Source organism: Mercenaria mercenaria, chromosome 16 (genome assembly GCF_021730395.1).
Source record: "Mercenaria mercenaria strain notata chromosome 16, MADL_Memer_1, whole genome shotgun sequence".
NCBI lineage: Eukaryota > Metazoa > Mollusca > Bivalvia > Venerida > Veneridae > Mercenaria > Mercenaria mercenaria.
The window spans coordinates 49,536,159-49,562,789 of NC_069376.1; the positions used below are offsets into that span (position 1 = coordinate 49,536,159).

The 26,631-nt window shown below is 35.4% G+C and overlaps 1 protein-coding gene across 3 annotated transcripts; it reads left to right on the forward strand.

Moving 5' to 3' along the window:
* The first annotated feature begins 373 nt into the window (after positions 1–373).
* LOC123541094 (exocyst complex component 3-like) lies at positions 374–25,269 on the forward strand. 3 transcript variants are annotated; one of them, XM_053527017.1, is made up of 23 exons: positions 374–512; positions 2,807–2,932; positions 3,509–3,565; positions 3,863–3,975; positions 4,964–5,054; positions 6,031–6,137; positions 7,187–7,268; positions 7,627–7,775; positions 8,297–8,410; positions 8,811–8,916; positions 9,784–9,867; positions 10,455–10,528; positions 11,124–11,219; positions 11,565–11,631; positions 12,105–12,197; positions 14,450–14,543; positions 15,335–15,405; positions 16,043–16,206; positions 19,231–19,311; positions 19,951–20,103; positions 21,031–21,139; positions 23,541–23,624; positions 24,508–25,269. In XM_053527017.1, exons 2-23 carry the CDS (start codon positions 2,831–2,833, stop codon positions 24,685–24,687), a joined length of 2,271 nt encoding a protein of 756 aa, XP_053382992.1. In that variant the 5' UTR covers positions 374–512; positions 2,807–2,830; the 3' UTR covers positions 24,688–25,269. The 3 variants fall into 3 exon arrangements, with proteins under 3 accessions (XP_053382992.1, XP_053382993.1, XP_053382994.1); XM_053527018.1 differs by having other exon boundaries at positions 374–507; XM_053527019.1 differs by having other exon boundaries at positions 446–497.
* Positions 25,270–26,631: the final 1,362 nt, after the last annotated feature.

Consider the following 26,631-nt stretch of genomic DNA (forward strand, 5'->3'; position numbering starts at 1 on the left):
ACAAAAGGAAATTTGCCCTACACAAGTGTACAATTGCCTTCCATTTTCCTTTCCATGTATCCTTCCCGGCTTGTAAGTTGCTCTTCAATCCTGACTTTATTATAACTAGAAAGTGCGCCCATGTCATCTTTATTTTCTTTATAATTATTTTATAAAGAATGATAATCAGCCGCTCACAAAAGCGCCAAGACGAACAATCGCTTAATTTATGCTAAATTAGGACACGAGTGCAGGTCTTCCTAAACAGTCTAAACCGAAAGTAGAAATGACGTTACCGCCACGATGAAACGTAATTGACATAAATGATCTAATTTACTTAAAATAAATACTACAGTAGCGTGAAAATCATTACCATTTTCCGCTAAATACCTCGTGCGTAAACCACCAACGTCTAGACCTCGTCTCCAATGGCGTCACGGAACGTTATTCTGTGACGTCACGGTAAGGAAATCTCGTTAGTCGCGAGAGTGGGCGTGGTTAATGGCTGCTGACAGAATGTAAACAGACGTAACGTAAACTATTTTTCAAAAACTTGAGTTTGTCCTGTTAATAATATTGAATTCAATGCTGTATATTGATAAAACAAGAACCTCTAAATGAGCTTAGAACGATGTCTTTCACTCCAGGTTCGTATTTCGCCAATAGTCGACAACGTTCCTGTTTGCCGTTAGTGTAATATATGTGGGTGGGGTAACATGCTGTCGTACTCGAAAGTCCCCGTCCTCGAAACAGATTAAATGAAAATTGCAAACTTTGAAAATGTACCAGTGATAACAAGAAGCACAACTTTAGGGTATAGCAGATTTTAACCTTTAGATGATGGCATTAATATAGATAGTTCATAGTTTCTGTTTCATTTTAAACTTATTTCCTGCCTTTACATTTTTTAAGTTTTAGTAATCGCTTTACTCTAGAAGAGTATACTCGTGATTTGATTAAAATACTGTACATGCACAGCCACAAGGGACAACTATTTACATATAAAAGACTAAAAGTCTGTCTTTGTACATGTGTTGGGCGAAACACAGTATAGGGAGCATATATGCAGAAACTTATTGTTATGTGATGTTATTTTACATTTGCTGTTGTTCTATAGGAGTAAGTCTCATATTCTTTCAATCGCGAATGTTTGTTTGAGTTTCAGCCAAAATTTTGACACTGTAGCTCAAATGGTCTCCAAGATATTACTTAAAACGTATATACAAAAAATGGCCCTTTTTCGGCGTTATGATGTTGCGCTTAGAATATATCCCTTTTCCTGATAACACAACTTTTTCACGGGTTTGTCTGCTAGGTTAAGTACGATAGCTTGATCATGCAAAAAGATTGGTGAAGGAGATAGAACTACTTTTAAGCACTATTTTGTCAGGCTTTTTGCATTAAGGAATGACTGATTTTTGAAACTCTGTGTACCACTGAGGTGGATACTCCAACCCCCAAAACTATGAATAATCACCAAAATACACTAACAGGATGTAGAGGTGTAAAATTCATATTATGAACTCTGGGAAAACAGGGCCGTACAAAGGGTAGTTTTATATGAGATTATTATGAATCATACAGCAAGTCTTGCTACAGTGTCAACAGGCATATTATCAGGCATTTCTGGTCTTGTATTTATAAGAGATAAGGAAAATGTTTCCCTTTTTTCCAAAAATGTTTAAGGAAATTGATAATTTTTCTTATTGATTGAAAAGTCTCATAAAAATTTTCCCCCTGAAATTGAAAATATCTGAAGGATTTGATTACAGTAAAACCTGTCTTAAGCAACCAGCCAAGGGAGTGGGCAAAGTGGTTGCTTACAGCAGGAGGCTGCTTAATGCAGGTAATTTTTGGAATGAATGACCATTTTGGGAAATGAGACACTGGCTGCTTAAGACAGGCTGGCTGCAGTTAATATTCGTGGGGGACTAATTTTCATGGATTTTGTGGTTGAATCAATCCACGAAATTTGATTCCAATGAACAAGTAAAATTCCCATTCATTGTATGTTCAAAAGTTGAAATCCATGAATTAATATCCCCACGAAATTGCCGTTTTGACTAAAACCAAGAAATTTCATGCCCACGTGATTTTACTGTATGTGTATGTTTACATCGGTGTTTATTTACATGTAGAGCTCACACAGAGGTCCACTTGTAAGACACTGGACTATGGTTCCAACAGTCAATAGTTTGATCTTCACTCCTGAGACTAAATGTACTCCTGTTCTTTCAGATAAGCTCCTTTACTTAAGAAGCTTTACACAGGTGACAAGCTGTAAAATCAGGGCATGCTTTTGTAATATAAGAATCTTTTGTGTATAGCACTATCCTCTAAGATCACTAATACCCGAGTAGTTAAAGTCTCTGACTTGGAATCACTTGCTTCTCACAGCTTAGGGTTCAAAACCTTGGAATTCTTTCATGTTAGGAATTGGTCATGTCAGCTTACAGAAGGTTGGTGATTCTATCAAGGTGCCCTCTTAATTATGTTGTCCCTCAAATAAGGCTCCAATATTATAGCTGCACTTAACATCTTCCTCCACCATCAAGTACGCATACTGTAAAATCATCATAGTCACAGTATGAACTATAACTGTATTGATGTGATATAACACTCATCCTCCCAGTCCTGCTCCAGCTGGCAAAAAAGAGACCAATAACATTTGGACAGATGGAATTGCTGAAAAAGTAAAGTTCATAGGTAACTGGTGGCGAATTAAAAAAGACTTAGATACATAGTACACTTACATCTCCTTACCTGGGACATGTTATTGCTACATGTTGACATTTGCTTTTATAATTCCTATGATTTTTTATTACAGTTTGGGTAAAAGTGTACATCAGCAATGGCAGAGTCTACCTTAACACCTCAAGCACCCCTGGATCTTGGTCGTCTAGAATCTGAAGCTAAAATTGCTGCAACAAAATATGTAGCAAATCTCTTACAGGTTAGTTATGATGCTGTATTACTGACTGCATAATTCTGTATATAACACAGTTAGTCGAGTTAAATGAAAATAAAGTTTTAAGAGTAAAGGAAGGCAAGGTACATTGAACACTTGCATGATTAGACATCTCTGTATTTGCACTTATTGCATAGTAGATAAAAGAGAAATCATGTTACTAATAGGATGAAGAGAAAGTGAAAATAACCATTTCTATGCTAGAGACAGAAAAAATAAACTTAACCAGAATTTTCATAAATCAAAATTGAGCAGCACCATGAAAAAACCAACATAGTGTGTTTGTGACCAGCATGGATCCATGCTGTTCGCTAATGGTTTCTCTAATTGCAATACGCTTTGAAACGAACAGCATGGACCCTGACCAGACTATGTTGGTTTTCTCATGGTACAGCTCAATTAATGATCTTCAAAATGTTGAAAATGTAAATAAGTTAAGCAGCTTCAATGGTCTTGACTAGGTATAGACTTTGGTAAATGTTGTAATAAAAACTGGAACTGGTAATTATAATCCTTATACAGTGTACATGTATGTTTGTTAATTTATGTTTTATTCCACAGCGTCCAGACCAGCTTGAGCGGGTTGACCAGTACAGGAGAAGAGTAGCTAGGAAGAAGGTTTGTATTATCAAAATTACTCTTAGCCAGTACAGTAGTTTTAAAATGGCATAATTATAGTAAGCAAGGCCTTTGCATGGTGTATCATCTCATATACCATGTTTCAGAATTCAGATGTTGGAAAATTTAACCATGAGGGCATTGTACCAAGTGGTTTACTATTGGTATCTAAGTGTTTGAACAATGATCTGTTGTATATCTGATGATAAACCACAAGTTAGTCACCTAGTGGAACAACACTGATATGTTTAGATAAATATTTATGAATACATTTATACTTTTTTTTTTCAAATGAAGGCATCTGTAGAGGCCATGTTGAAGACAGCAGTTCAGTCTCAGCTGGATGGTGTGAGGACAGGGCTAAATCAGCTACAGAGTGCTCTACATGATGTGCATGAAATCAAAGAAAGGTAACTTTAACTTTTCAAAAATCAAAGACAGGTTAACTTTGACTTTTTGAAAGTAAAAGAAAGGTTAACTGTAACTTTTTAAAAGTAAAAAAAAGATTAACTGTGACTTTTTGAAAGTAAAAGAAAGATTAACTGTGACTTTTTGAAATTTGAAAGTAAAAGAAAGGTTAACTGTGACTTTTTGAAAGTACAAGAAAGGTTAACTGTAACTTTTTGAAAATTAAAGATGGGTTACAGTAGCTTTATGAAAGTAACAGAAAAGTTAACTCTAGCGTCTTGAAAATGAGAGAAAGGTAATTGCAGCTTCATTAGAATAAAAGAAAAGTTACAGTTGCAGATTAAGAATCAAGGAAAGTTAACTGTAGCTCATTTAACTCTTACCCTGCTAAATTTCTATAATGAACTTGTCCATCTTTCAATTTTGACTGTACCATTAACTGTTGAAAGGGGTGCTTACCAAAAAGATACTGACTGAATGACGAACAGTGCAGTGAAACTTCAAAGAAATGTATCTTTAGCTTTTTCTAATATTTACAAAAGATAACTACATGTATAGCTTTTTGGAAGTTTGAGAAGATGTTACTGCTGATTGATGAATTTACAGCTTTTTTTTGTGAAAAAGGAAAATACAACTGCCAATTATAAGAAATGAAATAAAGCTGAAAGAAGCTTCCTAAAATTTAAAGAAAAGTAGCTGTAGCTTCTGTAAATTAAACATTTTAGGTTACTTTGGCTTTTACTTTAACGGGAGCGGGTCGACCTGGAAGAGAAGATTTTTTATAGATCTAAAAATTACTCAGAACTACGTTATTGTATGATATCTTGCTTGCAACTAAGAGGATCCTTTCTAGCTTACACCATGTCTAACTGTATAAAAGAAGTTCTGTTTTTCAGATGCTTTCGTTACATTTCAGATCTTTTTATCTCAATGTATGTTCAATGTATTGAATGTTGATGTTGTAGTATGATGAATGTGTCATATTTTCAGTCTGGACCAGGTGGATGAGATATACAAGTCGTTGAAACCACTACAGGAGAAGATAACTACAGTTAGAGCAGAAAACAAAAATTTCTGTCAGGTACATTGATACTTCTTTTAGATAGATATGAGCCGCACCATGAGAAAACCAACATAGTGAGTTTGCAACCAGCATGGATCCAGACAATTAGGGAAACTGTTATTGAACAGCATGGATCCTGACCAGACTGCTTGGATGTGCAGGCTGGTCTGGATTCATGCAGGTCGCAATCACACTATGTTTGTTTTCTCGTGGCACAGCTCACATTTTGATAAAACAAACTTATAAGCAGTGCAAAGCTCATCTAGTTGAGTGGGGGACATATTTTGTATTGTTGAATATTTTAACCAGAAATCAAAATTTTAAGGGGTCTTCATGGCCAAATAGGCAAAGTCACTGACTTCTAATCATATATCCCTAACCCTTACCCTGATGAATTTCTATGATGAACTTGTCCATTTTCTAATTTGGACAGTACCATTAACTATTAAAAGGGTGCTTACTAAAAAGATACTGGCTGAATAGCGAACAGTGCAGATCATGATCAGACTGCATGGATGTGCAAGCAGATCATGATGTATACTGGCCGCAAAGGCAGGATAAATTGTATCCAGCATGGTAAGGACTAATGACATGGATTCAGAACCTTTAGGTGGATGGTGGTTCTACCGAGGTGCAGTTCTACTTGTATAATGCCTTAAAGGACACAGTCATGATGTCTTTTAATACCATCAAAAGCTGGAAGGTTGCAAGATTACTGAAAATTTATTTGTGTGACTTTGAACCCAACAAAACCAAACAAAAATATACAAGATTCGACAATGTGGGTAATATTAACAAAGTTGTTCGTCAGGAATAGGGCTTGACTCATCCAGGTTTCCTCCTTTGTGTTAGATGTCACCAGGAAACCTTATGAAATTTACCCAAGGTACAATAAAACTGTATTGTCTGTGAATCATCAAGTTTATAGAATGTATTAATGTTATGTTTTTTCTGCATACTAAAGCTAATATTGTGTATGTATATTCTGCTTCAGCTGGCAACTGCAATGGAGAATCTGAAGCATATATTTACTGTACCAGAGAGTGTACGTAAAACAGAAGCTCTTATTGATGAAGGAAAACTTCTACTGGCACATAAACAGTAAGTGTTTACTATGGTTAGTCTTAAAATACCATTTTGACTGAAAATAAACCTGAAATTTTAAGAAGTAAATGGTAATACACAAAACTTAAGAAACTTGCGGTCACAAGTTTAAGCCACTTCTCCAACCAAAATTTTAGGAGTCTTTTGTATGGGTACTTTTGACCAGGTATGCAAAGGAACCAGGAAAAGCATCATTCAATCTTGTAATTTGCTCCATCTGCCCAAAACCTCGTATGACAAACATCCTTCTGGGGGAGTCGCCTATTATTTAGTAGCGTGTATAAATACATTTAGATACATAAACATTCACCCAAGTTTCTCTCCAGAACTTAATTTCATGTGTTAAGTGTTTAGGTTATTTACCTATTGAATCAGGTAGTGTGTTTTGACCTCCGTTAATGGTTTGTGAGTTCAGTCTATAGTGGGACCTCAAGTGTTTTATCTAATAATTTAATTTATAGGGGAATGCTTTTCTTAAGATTTCCTGATTGTGTTAACCCATAATATTAAATCCCACTGAAAAAAAGAAATTCCCCCATATTTTATTTTTAAAATTTGATTCCAAAAAGTCTGTTTCTTATTGTGGCAGAGAATTTGCATTCTGATCCCTAACATGGGTGAAACCTTAAAACTGTATGCCAGTAAAGTTATAGGATTTCATAATATTTGCAAAGAACAGACTTTTATTGTTTAGAAATCACTAAACTTTTTTGGCGAATAATATTTGAGTTTTTTAAGGTGTCAAAAAAAGTAAATCCAAACAAATACATAAAAATAGTAAAATTCCCAATCATGTTATATTCAAAAGTTGGAATTCATTAATTCATATTCCTATGAAATTTCATGCCCACCGTGCCCACAGTAGTAAATGATTCCATAGTGTAGGGGAACATGGTTAGAGTAACGTACAGACTTCTTCATAACTATCTGGAAAAAAATCAGCATTAAATTCAATAAAAGCAAATTTATTTTGAACTGCATGCTTTTTATATGGAATTAAAAGAGATTTGTATAATATGTTGCTACTTACATGCATTGTGTTTTAGCCTGACAGAGCTTGAGACAGCCAGAGATGATCTGTTGTTTGAGTTACATAAACAGCCACACAGGAGTCCAACTGATGATAATGTAAGATATTACCTTTTAGCTTGATTTTGTTTGTGAAAGGCTGGTGGTTCTACCCAGGTGCTTGCTTGTGTCAGAAATAATGCCCAGAGGGGCAGCTGGGGTCTTCCTGGTCTTCCTGCACCGTCAAAAGCTGGAAAGTTGCCATATGGCCGATAAGTATCTCAGTGTGATGTTAAATACAGTCCCCCCAGCCCCCCTCAAAAAAAGCTTGATTTTGTGTAAAACCATTCATGTTTCATGATATGTCATGTCAGAAACAGATGTATAAATTGACCAGTGGAAATGCTGCATTTTTTACTGGTCTCCAAACTCGGTTTAACAACCTTAGTAACTGAACTTTTTGTAACTTTTATTGCAGACTCTGCAGAAATATTTTGCCCAGGTAGAGAAATTGTCAGTAACCCTTGGAAAACAGTTATGGATAATTCTGCAGCGAGTTTTAATGTCTGTTAGACGGGAACCAGCATTGATTGTGTCAGCACTGAGAATCATAGAAAGAGAGGAAAAGTTAGTTCTTTTTTACTGCTGTTAGAGTAAATTAAATAACTTGTCTTAGCCCTCATCATCACATAGGAAACATTTTCAAAGAAATATACCAGTCTTGTTAAAACTTGATCCACCTCTAATTTCATTGCCAGGCAAAGGTAAAGGGATGTAGTAGTGGTAGATGTGATCTGTCTGCTCATCTGCATTTCTTGATAAAGAGGGAATGATTATAAGAACATATTTACATGACTACTTATATAGATTTTTAGACCATATAAATAATAAGTTTGTGATATATGCCTTGTCTGCATGTATTCAATACAACTTTTGTGTTTGGCTTAAGTCAAAGTTAATAAATAAAATAAAAAAAAGTATTATAATGTCATGTTATAAAATGCTTATTGAAATTTTTGTTGAACTTTGGCAATAGTTCTGACTATTGAATGATCTGTTCATCAGAAATTGTTATCTCTTGTCTTTCTTTGAGCTGAGCAAGATTTAGCTTTAAAATTTCGTATACATCTTTCACATTTTTTTGCCAGGCTGGATCAGATTTCATTTAGACGGAAAGAACAGACAGGATTTATGCCCCCTGATAGACCTAAACGTTGGAGAGACAAGTGTTTTTCAGTAATAGAGGAATGGATCTCAAATAGGTAAGCAGTTTTAAATTTTCAGTCTTTACAGAATAAATTCAAATATTTCCTCAATTGACACTTTGTTAATCCATTGTAAAGATCCTTGTCTTTGATATAAATCTCATTTGCTGTGAAATCTGACTACAGATCATTGTTTCTATTCCTAAAAGGCATATTATACAGATTTTTTGTTCCATATCTAATTTTATATGCACTAGTTGCTTTTGTCATACTCTGTTTCCTTATCATAAAAAGATATAGAGAATGTTCGTTTGTTTATGGTATATGTAATATTTTCATGGGTGACAGTCACATGTGAAACTGTAAGATCTGTTTTTATGAGAGACCTGACATATTCACAGGAGGAAAAATGTTAAGTTCCCAAATTTTAAAGCTTGAAATTTTGTTTTCAATTTAGGATAGAAGGAAATCAGATGGAGGACAGAAGTAGCAACAAAATGTGGCTAGTACGACATCTAGAGGTCACACGACAGATCATGCTAGAAGATCTGAAAGTTGCCAAGGTAACGCTGTCATCTTGCTGTTGACTTTGCTTCTTCAAGTAATTTCCTTAAGTGATATTTCACCACTTATGACCACTGAAAATTAGTGTTTGATTTCAGCTCCTCTGATCCAATGCCTTTTGTATAGAAAAGACTTCCAAACTTAGCCAATAGTTGACTTAACCAGTGTATTGTAAGAATCTTACGATATTGTTAAATATATATCACACATTGAAAGTTTGAATATCAGTTGGTGCATGTAGCTGGTCTATAAGGTACCAGAAATATTCTACCCACACAGCCTTGTCTTCCCAGCTATTTTTGAGCAACTCTGTGAAAGTACAGGGTCAGTGTTCTCCCTAAATGAGCCGTGCCATGAGAAAACCAACATAGTGGGTATGTGACCAGCATGGATCCAGACCAGCTGCGCATCCGTGCAGTCTGGTCAGGATCCATGCTGTTCGCTAACAGTTTCTCCAATTCCAATAGGCTTTAAAAGCGAACTATGTTGGTTTTCTCATTGCACGGCTCAAATATAGTGCTATAATTATAGAAAATTCAAAATGTGTTGAGTACAGTATCACACCAATTATCCAGCCTACAGTATGGGATGAGTGATATACAGTCCACCAGATGTGAAAGATCATGCATAAATAGAGAAAACTGGCTAATTTTGCCGTGGTATTTAACTTGTGGATATAGAGCACTTGTTCTTTGGGCTGTTAAAGCATAATCTTTATATACAGGTTTCACTGTTGTGCGAGCATGTTCCTCTTTAATGTTATATTGATGTTTTTGTAGGACATGACTTTTAAGAAATTTTACAGTTTGTCAAGTATTTTCTATTGAATCTTTAAACATTAAATGCCATCTTCTGTCTGTTCACAGTCATTGTTACCACCAGTATTTCCACCAAACTATAACATAGTGAGCAAGTTTGTCTGGATGTACCATAAAGCCCTGTCAAAACATGTAAGTTATTTCTTCTCAGTTTACTTGGTTCAAAGAGCTCTGTGATATGGACAGATTTGAAACATTCTTTCAGATGCTTGTTCTTAGATTTAAATTGATACAAAAGTCCTTATTTTGTAATTTGCTCTGTAGAAATGTATGGGTATAGAAATGTACTGGTAATGTCCAGCACTAAATTTTATGCCCTGCAACATTATTTTGTCGTGTAAGGACTGTTTCTTCATAACATGATACATTAGTTTACAGTTGGTGTAGTAACTTCTACAATAGACTTCTGATGCCTTGTGTTGGTTGTTAAAAAAAGTCACTCCTAGTACTTGGACTCATTGGTCCTTTGCATTCGTGATGTCAGTTCAAATTATTTGTATAATAGAGTTTTGCTAATGCCAGTGTTACATGGCAAAAGAGATGTTACACATTTATCATCTGGCATAAAAATGCTCAATGAAATCAAGTGTGCAGCTATTTCACATGGATGCATTCTATGGTTCCTTTTAAGATTTTTCTTATAGATTGTGAAGTTTTGAACATTAAGTGAATGTGAAATATGATGGTGTAATATTTTGAAATGTTTATTGTTGTTACAGATTCAAGAGATGATAGGGCAACAGTTAGAAGGCAATGAGTTCGTAACACTGCTGCAATGGCTGAACAGCTATGAGTGAGTTTGAATATATTGAGTAGATTGAATCAAAGTAGCATGTAGATTATTACAAAAGCTTCACTGAATAATCTCTGTTACAGCGAAATATCCACTCAAAGGCAACGATTTTCATATCAATTCTGACAGTTTCATAGAAAATTAACTGCTTTAGAACAACGACATGTGCGTAAATGACAAATTATAGTCTTCCCAGTCCTTTTGTGATACACCAGTCTGGGAGGGTCCTCGGTCAGAGTGGTTAAGGTCGCTAACTTCAAATCACTTGCCCATCACTGCAATGGGTTTTCATGTAAGGAAGCCATTAAGCTGGTTGCCCAGCCATGCCAAAAGTAATGCTTATATGGCACCATGGATCTTCCTCCACCATAAAAAGGCTATAAAGTTGCAATATGATTTGTAACTGTGTTGATATGACATTAAACCAACAAAAAACACAGTGCACTGTTATTCATTTTGCCTCGGAACAGTTTTATGTTTGATTTTGTGAATTCAGTGTCCAATATTTCAAACTTTGTAGCTAGTAATAGTACAGACTTTCCCAAAATGAAAAATGGACCATAGAAAGACCTGTAAATTTTGTTCTGTATTTCAGTTCCCCTGAGTTGATGAAACATCCATCACTCAACATTGATACAAAAGATCTTGGACCTCTTCTAGATAACAACATGGTGGAAGAGTTACAAAATCAGTAAGTCATGCTTCAACCAATGATTCGTCTGTAAGTAGTCATTTTGATATCTGCTACTCAACAGATTATTAATGGGCACAAATTTTACTATCAGTAAGTATAGGAAATCTACATTTGTAGCAAGAGCTATCTGCCATAAATTGTCTGTTTGGTTCATGTAAATGTTATAAATGGTTACGTGAAATGTTTTCTTAACATGCACCTCAAATTTTTATCAAAATTTTAATTTTCTAAACTATGGCTCATTGGGTGCTTGAATTAAATCTATTACAAAAAGTCTACATATAACAATATACAGACATAAAGTCATAAATTTATCTTAGTTTTGCTCTATCTGTTGTACAGGTATCTGAGAAACATGAAATCCAACATCCAGGAATGGACCGGTAACACACTGAAAACAGAACAAAAGGTAGGGGCATTAATTATGTTACATTTTTCATTATTTTCTGGTGATATTCATTAAGTCTGTGGACTTTGATCTACTAATCAAGGATATAATATACTGCATGATATTGAAATCTGCCATTTTTCTCATGAAATCTCACATCTCTGTGATAAATACATCAAACACTTAAACACTTGTGAAGTAAATTAAAAAGAAAGTATGTTCATTTGTAAACAAGATCTCATTTGGTTCTCATTAGCTTTAGGGAGAATTCATTCTATGTTCTGTTAGAATTTCAGATTTGTTTTATTTTATAGAGCTAATCAAATATTGACCAAAGTGTCATTAGTTTGTTGAAAGTCACAGTAAGTTCTCACAGCTGAAATAATCTTAATGAATGTTTTAGAATAAATTCTAATTATTGTTTTTTAAAATTGTTTTATCAACGAATAGGGCTTGTTTTGAAAAGCTTTTAAATGAGATTATTTAAATTTCAGGACTGGTTTAAAGATGAAGGACCTGATCAAGACGGAGAAGGTTTCTACAACACGTCTTTACCTGTGATAATCTTCCAGATGATTGAACAAAATGTAAGAATAATATATATACAATACAAATTCAGTATCTTGAACTCCAAGGGACCAAGGATTTTATTTCAAGGGGAAAGAGCCCATTTTTAAAAAAAAAACTTTTTGTTCGAGAAGTTAACATAATTAATACATGCCTCAAAATTTTTCTCTCAGATTATCCTTTAAAACAATTTAATACACAATTTTTACCATGTGTTAGAAGCATGATATAAGATTATAAGCTTGGTTATTGTTTTACATTAAAAAGTTAAGACTGGTGTTAATAAGCAATGCATGATCTCACTTTACGTCTTCACTGCTTAGATCAGATAAGAACTTTTTCTTACTGCAATACATTGAGATGTAAATTGTAGGAATTTGACAGACGGGACTTCAGTTTAGAGTCGTGTTTTGCCATTTGTCATGGAGTCAAAATACAAATATAAGGAGTTTTTTAGGTACCGGTAGTCAGAATTTCATAACAAGAGAGTTCAAGATATCAAATTCCAACTGTATATCTTAAAATTTGAATAGTTTGTATTATAAGGTGGCAAAACAAACTGCAAGATTTTTTGAGGATACTCACATTTTTGTTTCAAATACATGCCAAAATGATTTTGAGAGGTTTTGTACATATTTTATAAGCTTTATCTCTGCTTTTATAAATGCTGTGAAGTCATGGTTTTACCCTAAATGGCTATTTTACTGGGATATTAATTTGTGGATTACCTCTATCGAGATAAAATGAATGGGACTTTTGTTTCTTTGTTAGGTTTAAGTTTTGGGATTGATGAAGTCACAGAATCCATATATATTAGTTCCTCAGGAATATTAATGATGTCACATTTAGTTAGTAACTTATGAAACACTGTCTAAAATAAAAAAAAAAGAAGGTAAATCTTGAGGCTTGTTAGCTCGACTATTCGAAGAATAGTCTAGCTATTCTACTCACCCTGGCGTCGGCGTCGGCGTCGGCGTCACACCTTGGTTAAGTTTTTGCATGCAAGTACATACAGCTATCATTTAAAGGCATATAGCTTTGAAACTTATTTATTCTTTTTCTAGGTCAATTACCAACCTCACTGGGTCAAGTTCCATAACTCTAACATGTATTTTGAGCAAATTATGCCCCCTTTTGGACTTAGAAAATTCTGGTTAAAGTTTTACATGCAAGTTACTATCTCCAAAACTAATGCAGATATTGAATTGAAACTTCACATGTGTCTTTGGGGTTATAAAACTAGTTGATAGCACCAAGTCCCATAACTCTGACCTTCATTTTGGCCAAATTATGCCCCCTTTTGTACTTAGAAAATTTTGGTTAAAGTTTTGCGTGCAAGTACATACAGCTATTACTAAAAGGCATATAGATTTGAAACTTATTTTTTCTTTTTCTAGATCAATTACCTACCTCACTGGGTCAAGTCCCATAACTCTGACATGTATTTTGGCCAAATTATGCCCCCTTTTGGACTTAGAAAATTCTGGTTAAAGTTTTGCGTGCAAGTACATACAGCTATTACTAAAAGGCATATTGATTTGAAACTTATTTTTTCTTTTTCTAGATCAATTACCTACCTCACTGGGCCAAGTCCCATAACTCTGACATGTATTTTGAGCAAATTATGCCCCCTTTTGGACTTAGAAAATCCTGGTTAAAGTTTTACATGCAAGTTACTATCTCCAAAACTAATGCAGATATTAAATTGAAACTTCACATGTGTCTTCGGGGTTATAAAACTAGTTGATAGCACCAAGTCCCATAACTCTGACATGTATTTTGGGCAAATTATGCCCCCTTTTGGACTTAGAAAATCCTGGTTAAAGTTTTGCGTACAAGTACATACAGCTATTACCAAAAGGCATATAGCTTTGAAACTTATTTATTCTTTTTCTAGGTCAGTTACCAACCTCACTGGGTCAAGTTCCATAACTCTTAACATGTATTTTGAGCAAATTATGCCCCCTTTTGGACTTAGAAAATTCTGGTTAAAGTTTTACATGCAAGTTAATATCTCCAAAACTAATGCAGATATGGAATTGAAACTTCACATGTTTCTTCGGGGTTATTAAACTAGTTGATAGCATCAAGTCCCATAACTGATATGCATTTTGGTCAAATTATGTCCCGTTTCGAACTTAAAACTCTTTTGATATTTAACATTTTGGGTAATAATTTCCTGCTTCTGTGACAATATTTCGAATAGTCGAGCTTGGCTGTCTTACGGACAGCTCTTGTTTTATTATGCCGGTACTGTTGTGTGTATTTTCAGATCCAAGTTGCAACCATGTTAGGAGAGAGTATAGTATTAAGAAGTTTGGAACAGTTTGTTGATGTACTTAGCAACTTTGCTGAGGAACTTAAAGGTATCTAGCTTTTGTTTTTCAATTTGAAGATTTAAACTTCTGCAAACATAAATAAATTAAAATAGTTGTACCAGAGGTAAAAATTTTATTGCTCAAAGTGACAAGGGATATTTGTCTTTGTGAAAATTGCGGAATCTAGGTCAAGTTTGATACTGGGTCATCTGGAGTAAAAACTAGGTCAATTGGCCAAATAATAGAGAAACCTTGTAAATACTGTACAGGCCATAATTTCTACATTACTTATATGAAACCTGGTTAAAATCATTATCTTTATTAAGTCTATGTTAAGTTTAAACTGGATATCTGGGGTCAAGAACAAGGTCAAATCATACAGAAAAGCCTTGTTCACACTCTGGTGACCATACTTTCTACTTGTTTAATATGTGAAACTTTGTCAGGATGTTTATCTTTCATCTTATGTCAAAAACTAGGTCCCTGGGTCAAATCTAGAAAACTCTTTTTAACATATTAGAGGCCTGATTTTTTACATAGACTCTGTTTGTTTTTATTAAGTTTAGACACAATTAAAATTTGGTCATGCAGGGTTCACAAACTAGGTCACTGTGTTAAACTATTACACTCCAGAGGCCACATTTTCTACCTTGTCTACATTAAATCTGGATAGAATAGCTGTTGTTAGAAATCTAGTCAAGTTTGAAATTGGATCATTTTGGGGGTCTTAAAGTAAATCGAAACAGTAAAAGTTTGTACTTATTAAAATTGTTTTCATGTTACCAGGAAAAGATGACATTTTGTTAGCTATATAAATTGTTTGTGATTGATTTGTACAGGTGTGATCGATATCTATAGAGATAGACATTTACAGGATAGAAGAGAACCCAAATTTTATCTACATTACTTGGTAAATTTTTATGAAACATTTTTAAAGAATTTTACTTTAGTGACAATCCTTCCTTTTGGGCTTCCATGGCCGAGTTGTTGAGGTTGCTCTCTTCAGATCACATGCTCCTCATGTCGATGGGTTTGTGTCCTGCTTGTGTGGAAGCCATCCAGTTTGCTTGCAAAATTTTTTGTTCTACCAAGGTGTCCACTTGAAGATAAGCACAGAGAGGCACCTGGGGACTTCGTTTATCATCAAAAGCTAGAAAGCTAAAAGTCTCAGTATGTTTTATTGTGTCAGTTGAACTCAAAACAAAAAGAGTATAAATAAGAAGTGTACTGGAGACAATTGAAATTTAGATGAAAATGAATTAACAAAAATAATTTTTTATATATTATGAAATAATTAAATTTCATGGGCATGAAATCATGTGTCTTGGTCCAAAGCACTATTTGTGGGGATGTATATTATGGATTTCAACTTTTGAATATAAAATTAACACAAATTTTACTTGTTTTATGGGACTTTACTTAATTTCATGGATTGACTCAGTCATGAAATCCATGGAAAATTAGGTCATCACAAACTTTAGATGTTCTGAATTAGAAGCCTAACTGAACTTTAGTTCTGACAGTTTTTCTCTTGTCTGATAATGCAGATAGCAACAGCAAATAACTTACTCACATTTGGAGACTACATGAAGAATCTTCGTAAACGTTACCTGAAGACAGAGTTTGACAAGGAGGAAGAAGATGATACCAACATAAGGAAGGATAGGTTCCAGGTGTTAAACGATAGATTCACCCAGATAGCTATGATGGTGTAAGCCTTCAAGTGTCTTTGAACATCATTTTTACATACCGTTTGCAGTGATTTGGATTTTTAGCTCACCTGAGCACAAAGTGCTCAAGGTGAGCTTTTGTGATCGCCCTGTGTCCGTTGTCGTCTGTCTGTCCGGCGGCGGCAGCAGCAGCATCGTCAACAATTTGACTGTTAACACTCTAGAGGTCACAATTTTGGCCCAGTCTTAATGAAACTCGGTCAGAATGTTACCCTTAATAAAATCTTGGACGAGTTCGATATTGGGTCATCTGGGGTCAAAAACTAGGTCACCATGTCAAATCAAAGGAAAAGCTTGTTAACACTCTAGAGGTCACGATTTTGGTCCAATCTTAATAAAACTTGGTCAGAATGTTACTCTCAATAAAATCTTGGACGAGTTCGATATTGGGTCATCTGGGATCAAAAACTAGGTCACCAGGTCAAATCTAAGGAAAAGCTTGTTAACACTCTAGAGGCCACATTTAAGACTGTATCTTCATGAAACTTGGTCAGAATGTTAATCTTGATGATCTTTAGGTCAAGTACGAATCTGGATCATGTGGGGTCAAAAACTAGGTCACCAGGTCATATCAAAGGAAAAGCTTGTTAACACTCTAGACGCCACATTAATGACTGTATCTTCATGAAACTCAGTCAGAATGTTAATCTTGATGATCTTTAGGTCAATTCGATATCTAGGTCATGTAGGGTCAAAAACTAGGTAACAGGTCAAATCAAAGGAAAAGCTAGTTAACACTCCGGCGGCCACTTTTATGACCATATCTTAATGAAACTTAGTCAGATTGTTAATCTTGATGATCTTTAGGTCAAGTTCTTATCTGGGTCAGGTGGGGTCAAAAACTAGGTCACCGGGTCAAATCAAAGGAAAAGCTACTTAACACTTTAGAGGCCACATTCATGGCCATATCTTAATGAAACTTGGTCAGTATGTTAATCTTGATTATCTTTAGGTCATATTCAAATCTAGGTCAAATGGGGTCAAAAACTAGGTCACCAGGTCATATCAAAGGTAAAGCTTGTTAACACTCTAGAGGCCACATTTATGACCATATCTTAATGAAACTTGGTCAGAATGTTAATCTTGAAGATCTCAAGGTTAAATTTCAGTCTGGGTCAGGTGGGTTCAAAAACTAGGTCACCAGGTCAAATCAAAGGTAAAGCCTGTTAACACTCTAGAGACCTAATTTTAAGTTTGAAACTCATGGGAATTGATCAGAATGTTTGTCTTGATGACCTCTAGGTCAGGTTCGAATCTGGGTCATGTGGATCAAAAACTAGGTCACCAAGTCAAATCAAAAGTAAAGCTTGTTAACAATCTAGAGGTCAAATTTAAGACTGTATCTTCATGAAACTTGGTCAGAATGTTAATCTTGATAAGCTTTAGGCCTAATTGGAATCCGGGTCATGTGGGGTCAAAACTAGGTCACCAGGTCAAATCAAAGGAAAAGCTAGTGACCACTCTAGAGACCACATTTATGACCATATCTTTATGAAACTTGGTCAGAATGTTCATTTTAATGCTCGTAAGGTTAAGATCCAATCTGGGTCAGGTGGGGTCAAAAACTAGGTCACCAGGTCAAATCAAAAGTAAAGCTTGTTAACATTCTAGAAGCCACATTTATGACTGTATCTTCATGAAACTTGGTCAGACTGTTAATCTTGATGATATTTAGGTCAAGTTCAAATCTGGGTCATGTGGGGTCAACAACTAGGTCACTAGGTCAAATTAAAGGAAAAAGTAGTTAACACTACAGAGGCCACATTTATGACCATATCTTAATGAAACTTGGTCAGAATGTTAATTTTGATGATCTTTAGGTCAATAGGTCAGGTGAGCGATACAGGGCCTTCATGACCCTCTTGTTAAAATTAATGTTTTTAAAAATTTTAGAACTTACTGGCCAAAGATGCAGTATTTGTATAAGTGAAAAGGTAGCATAACTTTTCTATATCAGTTTAAAAATATTAGCCTTACCTTATTTTTAGGTCAGCTGAGCGTAAGTTGCTCAAGGTAAGTTTATGTGGTCACAATGTGTCTGATGTTTGTTGTTTGAGTGATAACACTTCTTGGCTAGATCTTAAGGAAACTTGGTCAAAATATTTCACTTGATAAATCTCGAATAAATTAGATTCTTGGTCATATTGGGTCAAAATCTAGGTCAAAAGAGCAAACAGTATGAAACCTTGTTAACAATCTCTACGAAGTCTTCCTGAAAATATGTCAGAATGTTTGTCCTTGTGCAATTTGAAATTGGGTCAAATGTCATAAACTAGGTCATATTATAATAGAAAATAAGCCTGTTAACACTCTTGGTGCCACATTCTCTACCTGATCTTCATGAAACTGTTAGTATGTTGTTTTCTTTGAAATTTAGGTCAAGTTTGAAAGTGGGTCATCTAGAATCAAAATGAGGTCACTAGGTCAAATTAAAGAAAATCCTTATTATCACACTAGAGGCAACCTTTTTTACCTGATTTTCATAAAACTTTGGATGTTTGTATTTATAAATTATTGGTCAAGCTCAGAATACTGTTTTAGTGTGTCATCTGAAGTATTATTATTATTGTTATAGGTCATCATATCAAAAAATAGAAAAACCTTATCACACTAGAGGTCGCATTTCCTACCTGATCCTTTGTGAATCCCATGCTAGGTCCAAAAGTCAAAAATCTTATCCCACTGGTTGCCACATTTTCTACCTTGTCTTCATTAAAACTTATCAGAATGTTTGTTTTTATAAAAAAATATAGGTACAGTTTGAAAGTAGGTCATCTAGATTTATGGTAAAATAAGTCATTAGAACAAATCTTAAGAAAACTTGAGGCCACATTTCTACCTGACTTACATAAAACATGGTCAGAAAGCTGTCTAAATGCAGTCTAGGTCAAGTTATACACTAGATCATCAGGTGAGCAATACAGAGTACTCATAGTCCTTTTGTTAATTTATGTTGGGTATTTTGGCAAGTACAAAATAAATGCCTTTACTTTTACATTTTACAGAGTACAGAATGTTCTTGATGAAGTACTTATAGATCTGAAGAGTCATGAGCACTGTTTTAATGAGTTGATGACTAAAGCTTGGTAAGATTTATACAGTTCCATGGTAAATGATGACAGTGATATTAAAATTTTAGTATTGTCCAAATTAACCTTTATCCTGCTAAATTTCTAAAATGGAATGGTCCATCATTCAATATAGGCAGTACCATTTATTATTCAAAGGGGTGTTCAATGAAAATTTACTGACTGAATAGTGAGCGAACAGTGCAGACCATGATCAGCCTGCACGGATGTGCTGGCTGATCTTGGTCTGCACTGGCCGCAAAGGCAGAATCGTTTGCCGCCAGCAGGCTAAACTTTAACGACATATTTGCATATGTAGATGCCTTGAAAAGAATGTGACATGAATTTAGCTAAAATAGAAGGAATTTAGCTGCAACTTAGCATTTTCCTTATCTAATATTATTTGCTATTTGTTTTAAAAAGATTGAAATTTTGATATCATGTCCCTGCCAGGTAGTGAACCGGTAATGACTGAGCAGTTTTCCTGCAATAACATATTCTCATATGCTGCTTTAGCATCCTTTAGCCATAACAGAAAATTGCTTTTTCATTACATCCAAAGAAAGCTAAAATCCCAAATGGTGAATATGTAATTGAATGGAAATTGTCGATTGTCATCACAAGTCCACTACCTTAAAATCATTTGTTGAAATTTAGGCAGCAGAGTCCTCAAGCAATTGAAGTGATTGTTGCAACTTGGCATGATTATGGTACTGACTTTGTCCATCTCAAACCAAAGTTGGAACAGACCTTGTATGATAAAGCAAAAAGGAGTATTTTGAAAGAATATTTGAAAGCTATTTTATCAAGGTAAGAATTCTGGTCTGTCATTCTAATGTTTTCTTGCTTGATTTTAGACAAGTTCATAATCGTATAGATAGCTTGGACTACTTGCTTGGGTTATTACACAGAAATTGAATAAAAAGTTTCAGTGAAGTCTAAACAACATGCTTACAAAAAAATGACAGCAACACTTCACTGTAATTGTTCTCCCAAAAATGTTCTTGTGCGTGGGGGAGGGGGTGGCACTTAGATTTGCCCTTGTCTGTCCGTCTGTCTGTCCGAATTTGTCTCATTCATATCTCAAAATGTATTTTATCCTGAGTCATCAAACTTCACAGGATTGTTATTCAGCACAGGAAGTTGTGCACTAGGGTTTTTGATTTGGATTTCACACAGCATGACCAGAGTTATGGCTCTTGTCTTAGTAAAAATATTTATAAAATGGGCCTAAGTTTGTGTAGCATGTATCTCCAAAAGTATTTGACCCAGTACTATGAAACATCCAGGAATATAATTCAGCATGTGAAGTTGTACAACTGGGGTTTTGTTAGAGATATCATTCAGCCAGACCAGAGTTGTGGACCTTGACTTATTCAAACATTTACATAAGAAGGCAAAATGATATGTCACTTATATCTTAAAACAGTATTTGACCTAGAGTCATGAAACATCATAGGAATATTACTCAGCATGTGAAGTTGTGCACCTGGGATTTTGTTCTGGATTTGTCCCTTGATTAATGGAGTTGTGCACCTTTGTTTTGTTTGACTTAGTGAAAAATACACATAGAAAGCTTAAAAGTTCCTGTTGCATATATCTTAAACGTGTTTCACCTAGGGTCATGAAACAATGTATGAATGTCATCCAGCCTGTGAATTTGTGCATCTGAGTTTTTTTTATCTCACTTTGCAAGACCAGAATTATGACCCTTGATATATTTCTTATATTACTTAGGAAATTGTCATTCAAACAATATGAAGAAAGGAAAAATGCTGCAGAGAAACTCATCAGAGAGGCAGAACAGTTGCAACTCATGTTTAAGAAGTTCAAACCCACCAAACCTGTAAGTATTTGAGTATTCTTTTATCCTTTAGCCTGCTAAATTTCTAAAATGGACTGGTCTGTCATTCAATTTATTACTTAAAGGGGTGTTCACTGAAAGTTGACTGACTGAATAGTGAACAGTGCAGATCATGATCAGCCTGCACTGGTTGAAAAGGCAGAACCTTCTGTCACCGGTAGGCTTAAGGTTAAGACATTTGATACAAATCTGACATGTACATAGACTGATCTATTTAAGAAGTTCAAACCCACCAAACCTGTAAGTATTTGAGTATTCTTTTATCCTTTAGCCTGCTAAATTTCTAAAATGGACTGGTCTGTCATTCAATTTATTACTTAAAGGGGTGTTCACTGAAAGTTGACTGACTGAATAGTGAACAGTGCAGATCATGATCAGCCTGCACTGGTTGAAAAGGCAGAACCTTCTGTCACCGGTAGGCTTAAGGTTAAGACATTTGATACAAATCTGACATGTACATAGACTGATCTATTTAAGAAGTTCAAACCCACCAAACCTGTAAGTATTTGAGTATTCTTTTATCCTTTAGCCTGCTAAATTTCTAAAATGGACTGGTCTGTCATTCAATTTATTACTTAAAGGGGTGTTCACTGAAAGTTGACTGACTGAATAGTGAACAGTGCAGATCATGATCAGCCTGCACTGGTTGAAAAGGCAGAACCTTCTGTCACCGGTAGGCTTAAGGTTAAGACATTTGATACAAATCTGACATGTACATAGACTGATCCACTGAGGTTTAATAATGGTACTTCTAAAACATAAATTTCTAGACTAAGTCTGTTCAGTTTTTAGCTCAACTGCAGAAAGTATTATGGAGAGCTATCCTACTTATTTTTGAAACCCAGTCAACGTCCAGATTCTTAGTTTAAGTTTTGATGCATTTACCCTTTATCTCTGTTAATACTGGATGGATTTGCTTCAGACTTCAAATGTTTGTCATCATCACCCCACATCATATGACACAAGGTACAGAACTATGGCACCCACATAATACGAACTATGTACCTGTTTCAGATCATCTCTCAAATAATATAAGGGATGATCCATTTGGTGCAATTTCATTCTTTTTATGCCCCCGAAGGGAGGCATATAGTTTTTGAACCGTCTGTCGGTCTGTCAGTCTGTCCGCAATTTTCGTGTCCGGTCCATATCTTTGTCATCGATGGATGGATTTTCAAATAACTTGGCATGAATGTGTACCACAGTAAGACGACGTGTCGCGCGCAAGACCCAGGTCCGTAGCTCAAAGGTCAAGGTCACACTTAGACATTAAAGGATAGTGCATTGATGGTCGTGTCCGGTCCATATCTTTGTCATTGATGGATGGATTTTCAAATAACTTGGCATGAATGTGTACCACAGTAAGACGACGTGTCGCGCGCAAGACCCAGGTCCGTAGCTCAAAGGTCAAGGTCACACTTAGACATTAAAGGATAGTGCATTGATGGGCGTGTCCGGTCCATATCTTTGTCATCGATGGATGGATTTTCAAATAACTTGGCATGAATGTGTACCACAGTAAGACGACGTGTCGCGCGCAAGACCCAGGTCCGTAGCTCAAAGGTCAAGGTCACACTTAGACATTAAAGGATAGTGCATTGATGGGCGTGTCCGGTCCATATCTTTGTCATTCATGCATGGATTTTAAAATAACTACGCATGAATGTGTGACACAGTAAGATGACGTGTCGCGCGCAAGACCCAGCTCCGTAGGTCAAAGGTCCTAAACTCTAACATCGGCCATAACTACTCATTCAAAGTGCCATCGGGGGCATATGTCATCCTATGGAGACAGCTCTTGTTTTTTTTAAAAAGAAATGGAGTGGGGGCAAGTAGATTTGCCCTTGTCCATCCATCTGTATTTCTGTGTCGTGCATATCTCCACCCTGTCCACCACTGCATACACAAGCACCCTGTTCCCGCCATACACACCCTGCTTCCACCCCCTCCCCCCCCTCCAAAAAAAAATCATTTACTTTCTTGCTTTTTTGTATCCTGGTATCCAGTCACTGCAACCCCCTTATTTTGCACCACCCACCCTGCACCCAGCCCCACCTGCTGCAAAAAAGTCTTTAAATTTTGCTTTTGATATAACCCCTTTGATGTATATATTGCCCCGCTTGTTGGTGCTCTTGTTTTTCATGGTTTCTTTAGTTTCTTATAGGATATTTAAATCACTAAACATAACTTAAATTACATGCAGAGTTTTTATTTCATGTCTGTATTTATATATTTTATTTACATATAAACCTTCCAAAAAGAGTGATTATTGAAACTGATCAAAAACAGTGATATCAAAATGCCTAAGGTATTGTTAAGATCTAGTGCTTTTGACCATATTTTTCGAGTTCAGTGTTGTAGATGATATTGTATTGTATTTTAGTCAGATGTAACATTTGCCTGTTTACCGATGATGGCAGAAGGACTAAAACTGAAGGACACTTCCATGTTGTCGTTGGAAATAGCTGTAAGTTAACATTGTCAACACTAATCACTAGTACAGAGTTCATAGTTTGCTTTTATCCTTCATAATTTTCTTCAAAGATTGTACATCTAGGCATTTTTTCAAAAATTATACACCTAGGTAACTATTAAAAATGCTTACATGAAATAGGGTTGGAAATTCTGTCATGCTAAGAATGACAATTCTTTGATTTGCTTGTTAAGATGACAAAGGTTGAAATATCATCAAATTCTGTCATTACCTTTATTTTTTGGTGTCAGTCAATTTTGTTTAGTACAAAGTGTTGCTTACGAGGTAGATTTTTTTCTTTAATGTCAGAAGAACATTCTGTGTACCTCTAGATACTAGTTCATGTACACATAGACACTTCGCTAGAACCTATTTATCGATGCCTCTGTGGCCGAGTGGTTTAGGTTGCTGACTTCAAATCACTTGCCCCTCACCAATGTAGGTTTGAGTCTCACTCGGGGCGTTGAATTCTTCATGTGAGGAAGCCATCCACTGACTTATGGAAGGTAGGTGGTTCTACCGAGGTGTCCACCCGTGATGAAATGATGCGCGGAGGAGCACCTAGTTCTTCCTCCACATTCAAAGCTGGAAAGTCGCTATATGACCGATAGGTGTGTCGGTGCAACATTAAACCCAACAAAAAAAAGTACCATTAATCATCTGTATGCCTGCAGGATTACTTCTTTTCATGAATATTTCTACACCCCTTGCATGAAAGAATCAAAGCCTGGAAAGGATTGAATAAGCAGCGATCAACAAGTGTGAACACTGAGAGGTACCCAGCAGAAATGGACATAGAAAATTTTACTTACTGAGGTATATATTTTAATGTATTGTGAGTGAATTATGTTATATAAGTAAGTAATGTCTATTTCAGGGAATAATGAAGAAGTACCCAGACATAAGACTTGAGCAGATGATCAACCTGTTGTTATGTAGAGGTGATATGAGTCGTTCAGAAGCCCGTCAGATGGTTTTAGATACAGTGGGTGAAGAGGAAGCGATGAAAACAAGACCTCATGGAATATTTGCTGAAATTGCTGCAGAAATGAAGTAGTGGGTTTAAAAACATTTGAGCCACGCCATGAGAAAACCAACATAGTGCATTTGCGACCGGCATGGATCCACACAGTCTGGTCAGGATCCATGCTGTTCGCTTTCAAAGCCTATTGCAATTAGAGAAACTGTTAGCGAACAGCATAGATCCATGCTGGTTGCAAATGCACTATGTTGGTTTTCTCATGGCATGGCTCATTTGTAGTTTTTATGGAGTTTATATAAAAGGGGATAAACCTGCTGGCGCCTATAGTGGACAGGTTGCTGAATTCTGTAGTGGGCAGATTACTGATACCTGCAGTGGGCTGACGATTGAAGATCCACTCATTTTGATCAGGCCCTATTTATGTAATGTGCAATATAAGAAACTTTCTTCTGGCTTCAACATTTTCAATGTTTGTTTTGTATAATTGTTATTATGTATTTCCATTTGTTAAATGATTTACAAAACGACCAGTTTTGTGGTACCCCACAGAAATCTTTTCAAGCATGATTGGAAATTTATGTTTTCACACAAGAATTATTGTATGTGCTTTATGAATTTGGTGAAATAAAAACATGACTGTCAGGCAGGTAAAATGGACTAAGGCTATATATATATACTTTATTCCATTTTCGTTGCAAATTCATCATCAGGTTCATGTTCTCTGAATAATGTTTTTTTTTTTGCCTTAAGTAACTTGAAAATTATGCTGAAAATTTCAGAATGTATTGATAAGGATGGTTTCACAGTTACTGTACTATATTTATATTGCTGCATGGTGTATACTGAATAAAATAGAAAAAATGATAGTTTTTGAGACTTCTTTTCTGAGGAGACTTACACAAGACTGAATGCATAGATTCCATGGAAAATCAATTCAGTTTGTGTGTTTTCAAGAAGATAACCTGGGTTTTATAGAAGTTTTTTGTATACATGTATTTTTTCCAACAAGGTACATGATAAACTATAACAGTATCAAGTTCGTAAAAAAAGGTTTCTAATCTGGTTCAATATATTGTACTTGAAGTACTTGAAACAAACCTTTATGGAAAGTTTTTTTTCTGTGGATAAGGAGTACCTGTTGTTGCTGGTGAACTCGTATAGGTTCTGATGATGTCTTTACACAACTCTTATTGGAAAATAAAGTAAGTCATTGGTCTTAAGTTGCACTTGTGGTACGTGTAGAACGGCCAATCTTTCAAAAGCAAATTGGATGACTTCCACACGTGAAAATCGTTCAGGGTCCAGACTGTCCGGTGAGGATCAAGTAGTTCAGCATAGAGGCCCAAGACCAAAAAAATATTTCGAACGTGACCAACATCTCAAGTCATTACAAAACTCGGTAGCCACTTTGTCTACTTCTATCACCAAACTAAGAGTCCATCTTTTTATACGCCCTTAGGAATGTATTCTAAGATGGTCACGGTCTGTCCACCTATTAGCATTTTTTTTTCGATAAATCCGCATATGAATGCTTGTACCTATAGGTAACCTATATATTTGAAAAAGAGGCCTAGAAATTGGCTTTGATAAGTTTAATCCTATTTTATTGCTTAAAAAATACGGCAATACAATGCTATACAATACATGGAAATAAATCGGTCAACAAACTAAATAAACACAATAAACTGGATATCAAAAGCAACTTGGTTTGGCAACAAGTTAACCAACATTGGCGGACGGCCCTTCCCTATAGTCAGACAAAATAAACAATTGAAGAATTTTTATATTGTCGTCAGACTATTTATACGTCGTAATTGCAGACAATGTAAAAAAATTGAAAGACAAATACATTGAAATGAATCTAAAATGGCAATGGATTTTAAGGTATTTATTCATACTGAATGGCAAAGAAAAGAAATAAATATCCGCTTCCGAAAAAGAAACAGCTATTGTAAACACATACAACACATTAATTAAGGAAAGAACCAACAAAGGAGATTACCATTTATAAGCTTCCTA

Coding starts and splice junctions, on each gene's coding strand:
- LOC123541094 (XM_053527017.1), top strand. CDS start 2,831: ATGGCAGAGTCTACCTTAACACCTCAAGCACCCCTGGATCTTGGTCGT. Junction 6,138..7,186: donor CTTCTACTGGCACATAAACA/GTAAGTGTTTAC, acceptor ATTGTGTTTTAG/CCTGACAGAGCTTGAGACAG. Junction 20,104..21,030: donor TTGAAAGCTATTTTATCAAG/GTAAGAATTCTG, acceptor TATATTACTTAG/GAAATTGTCATTCAAACAAT.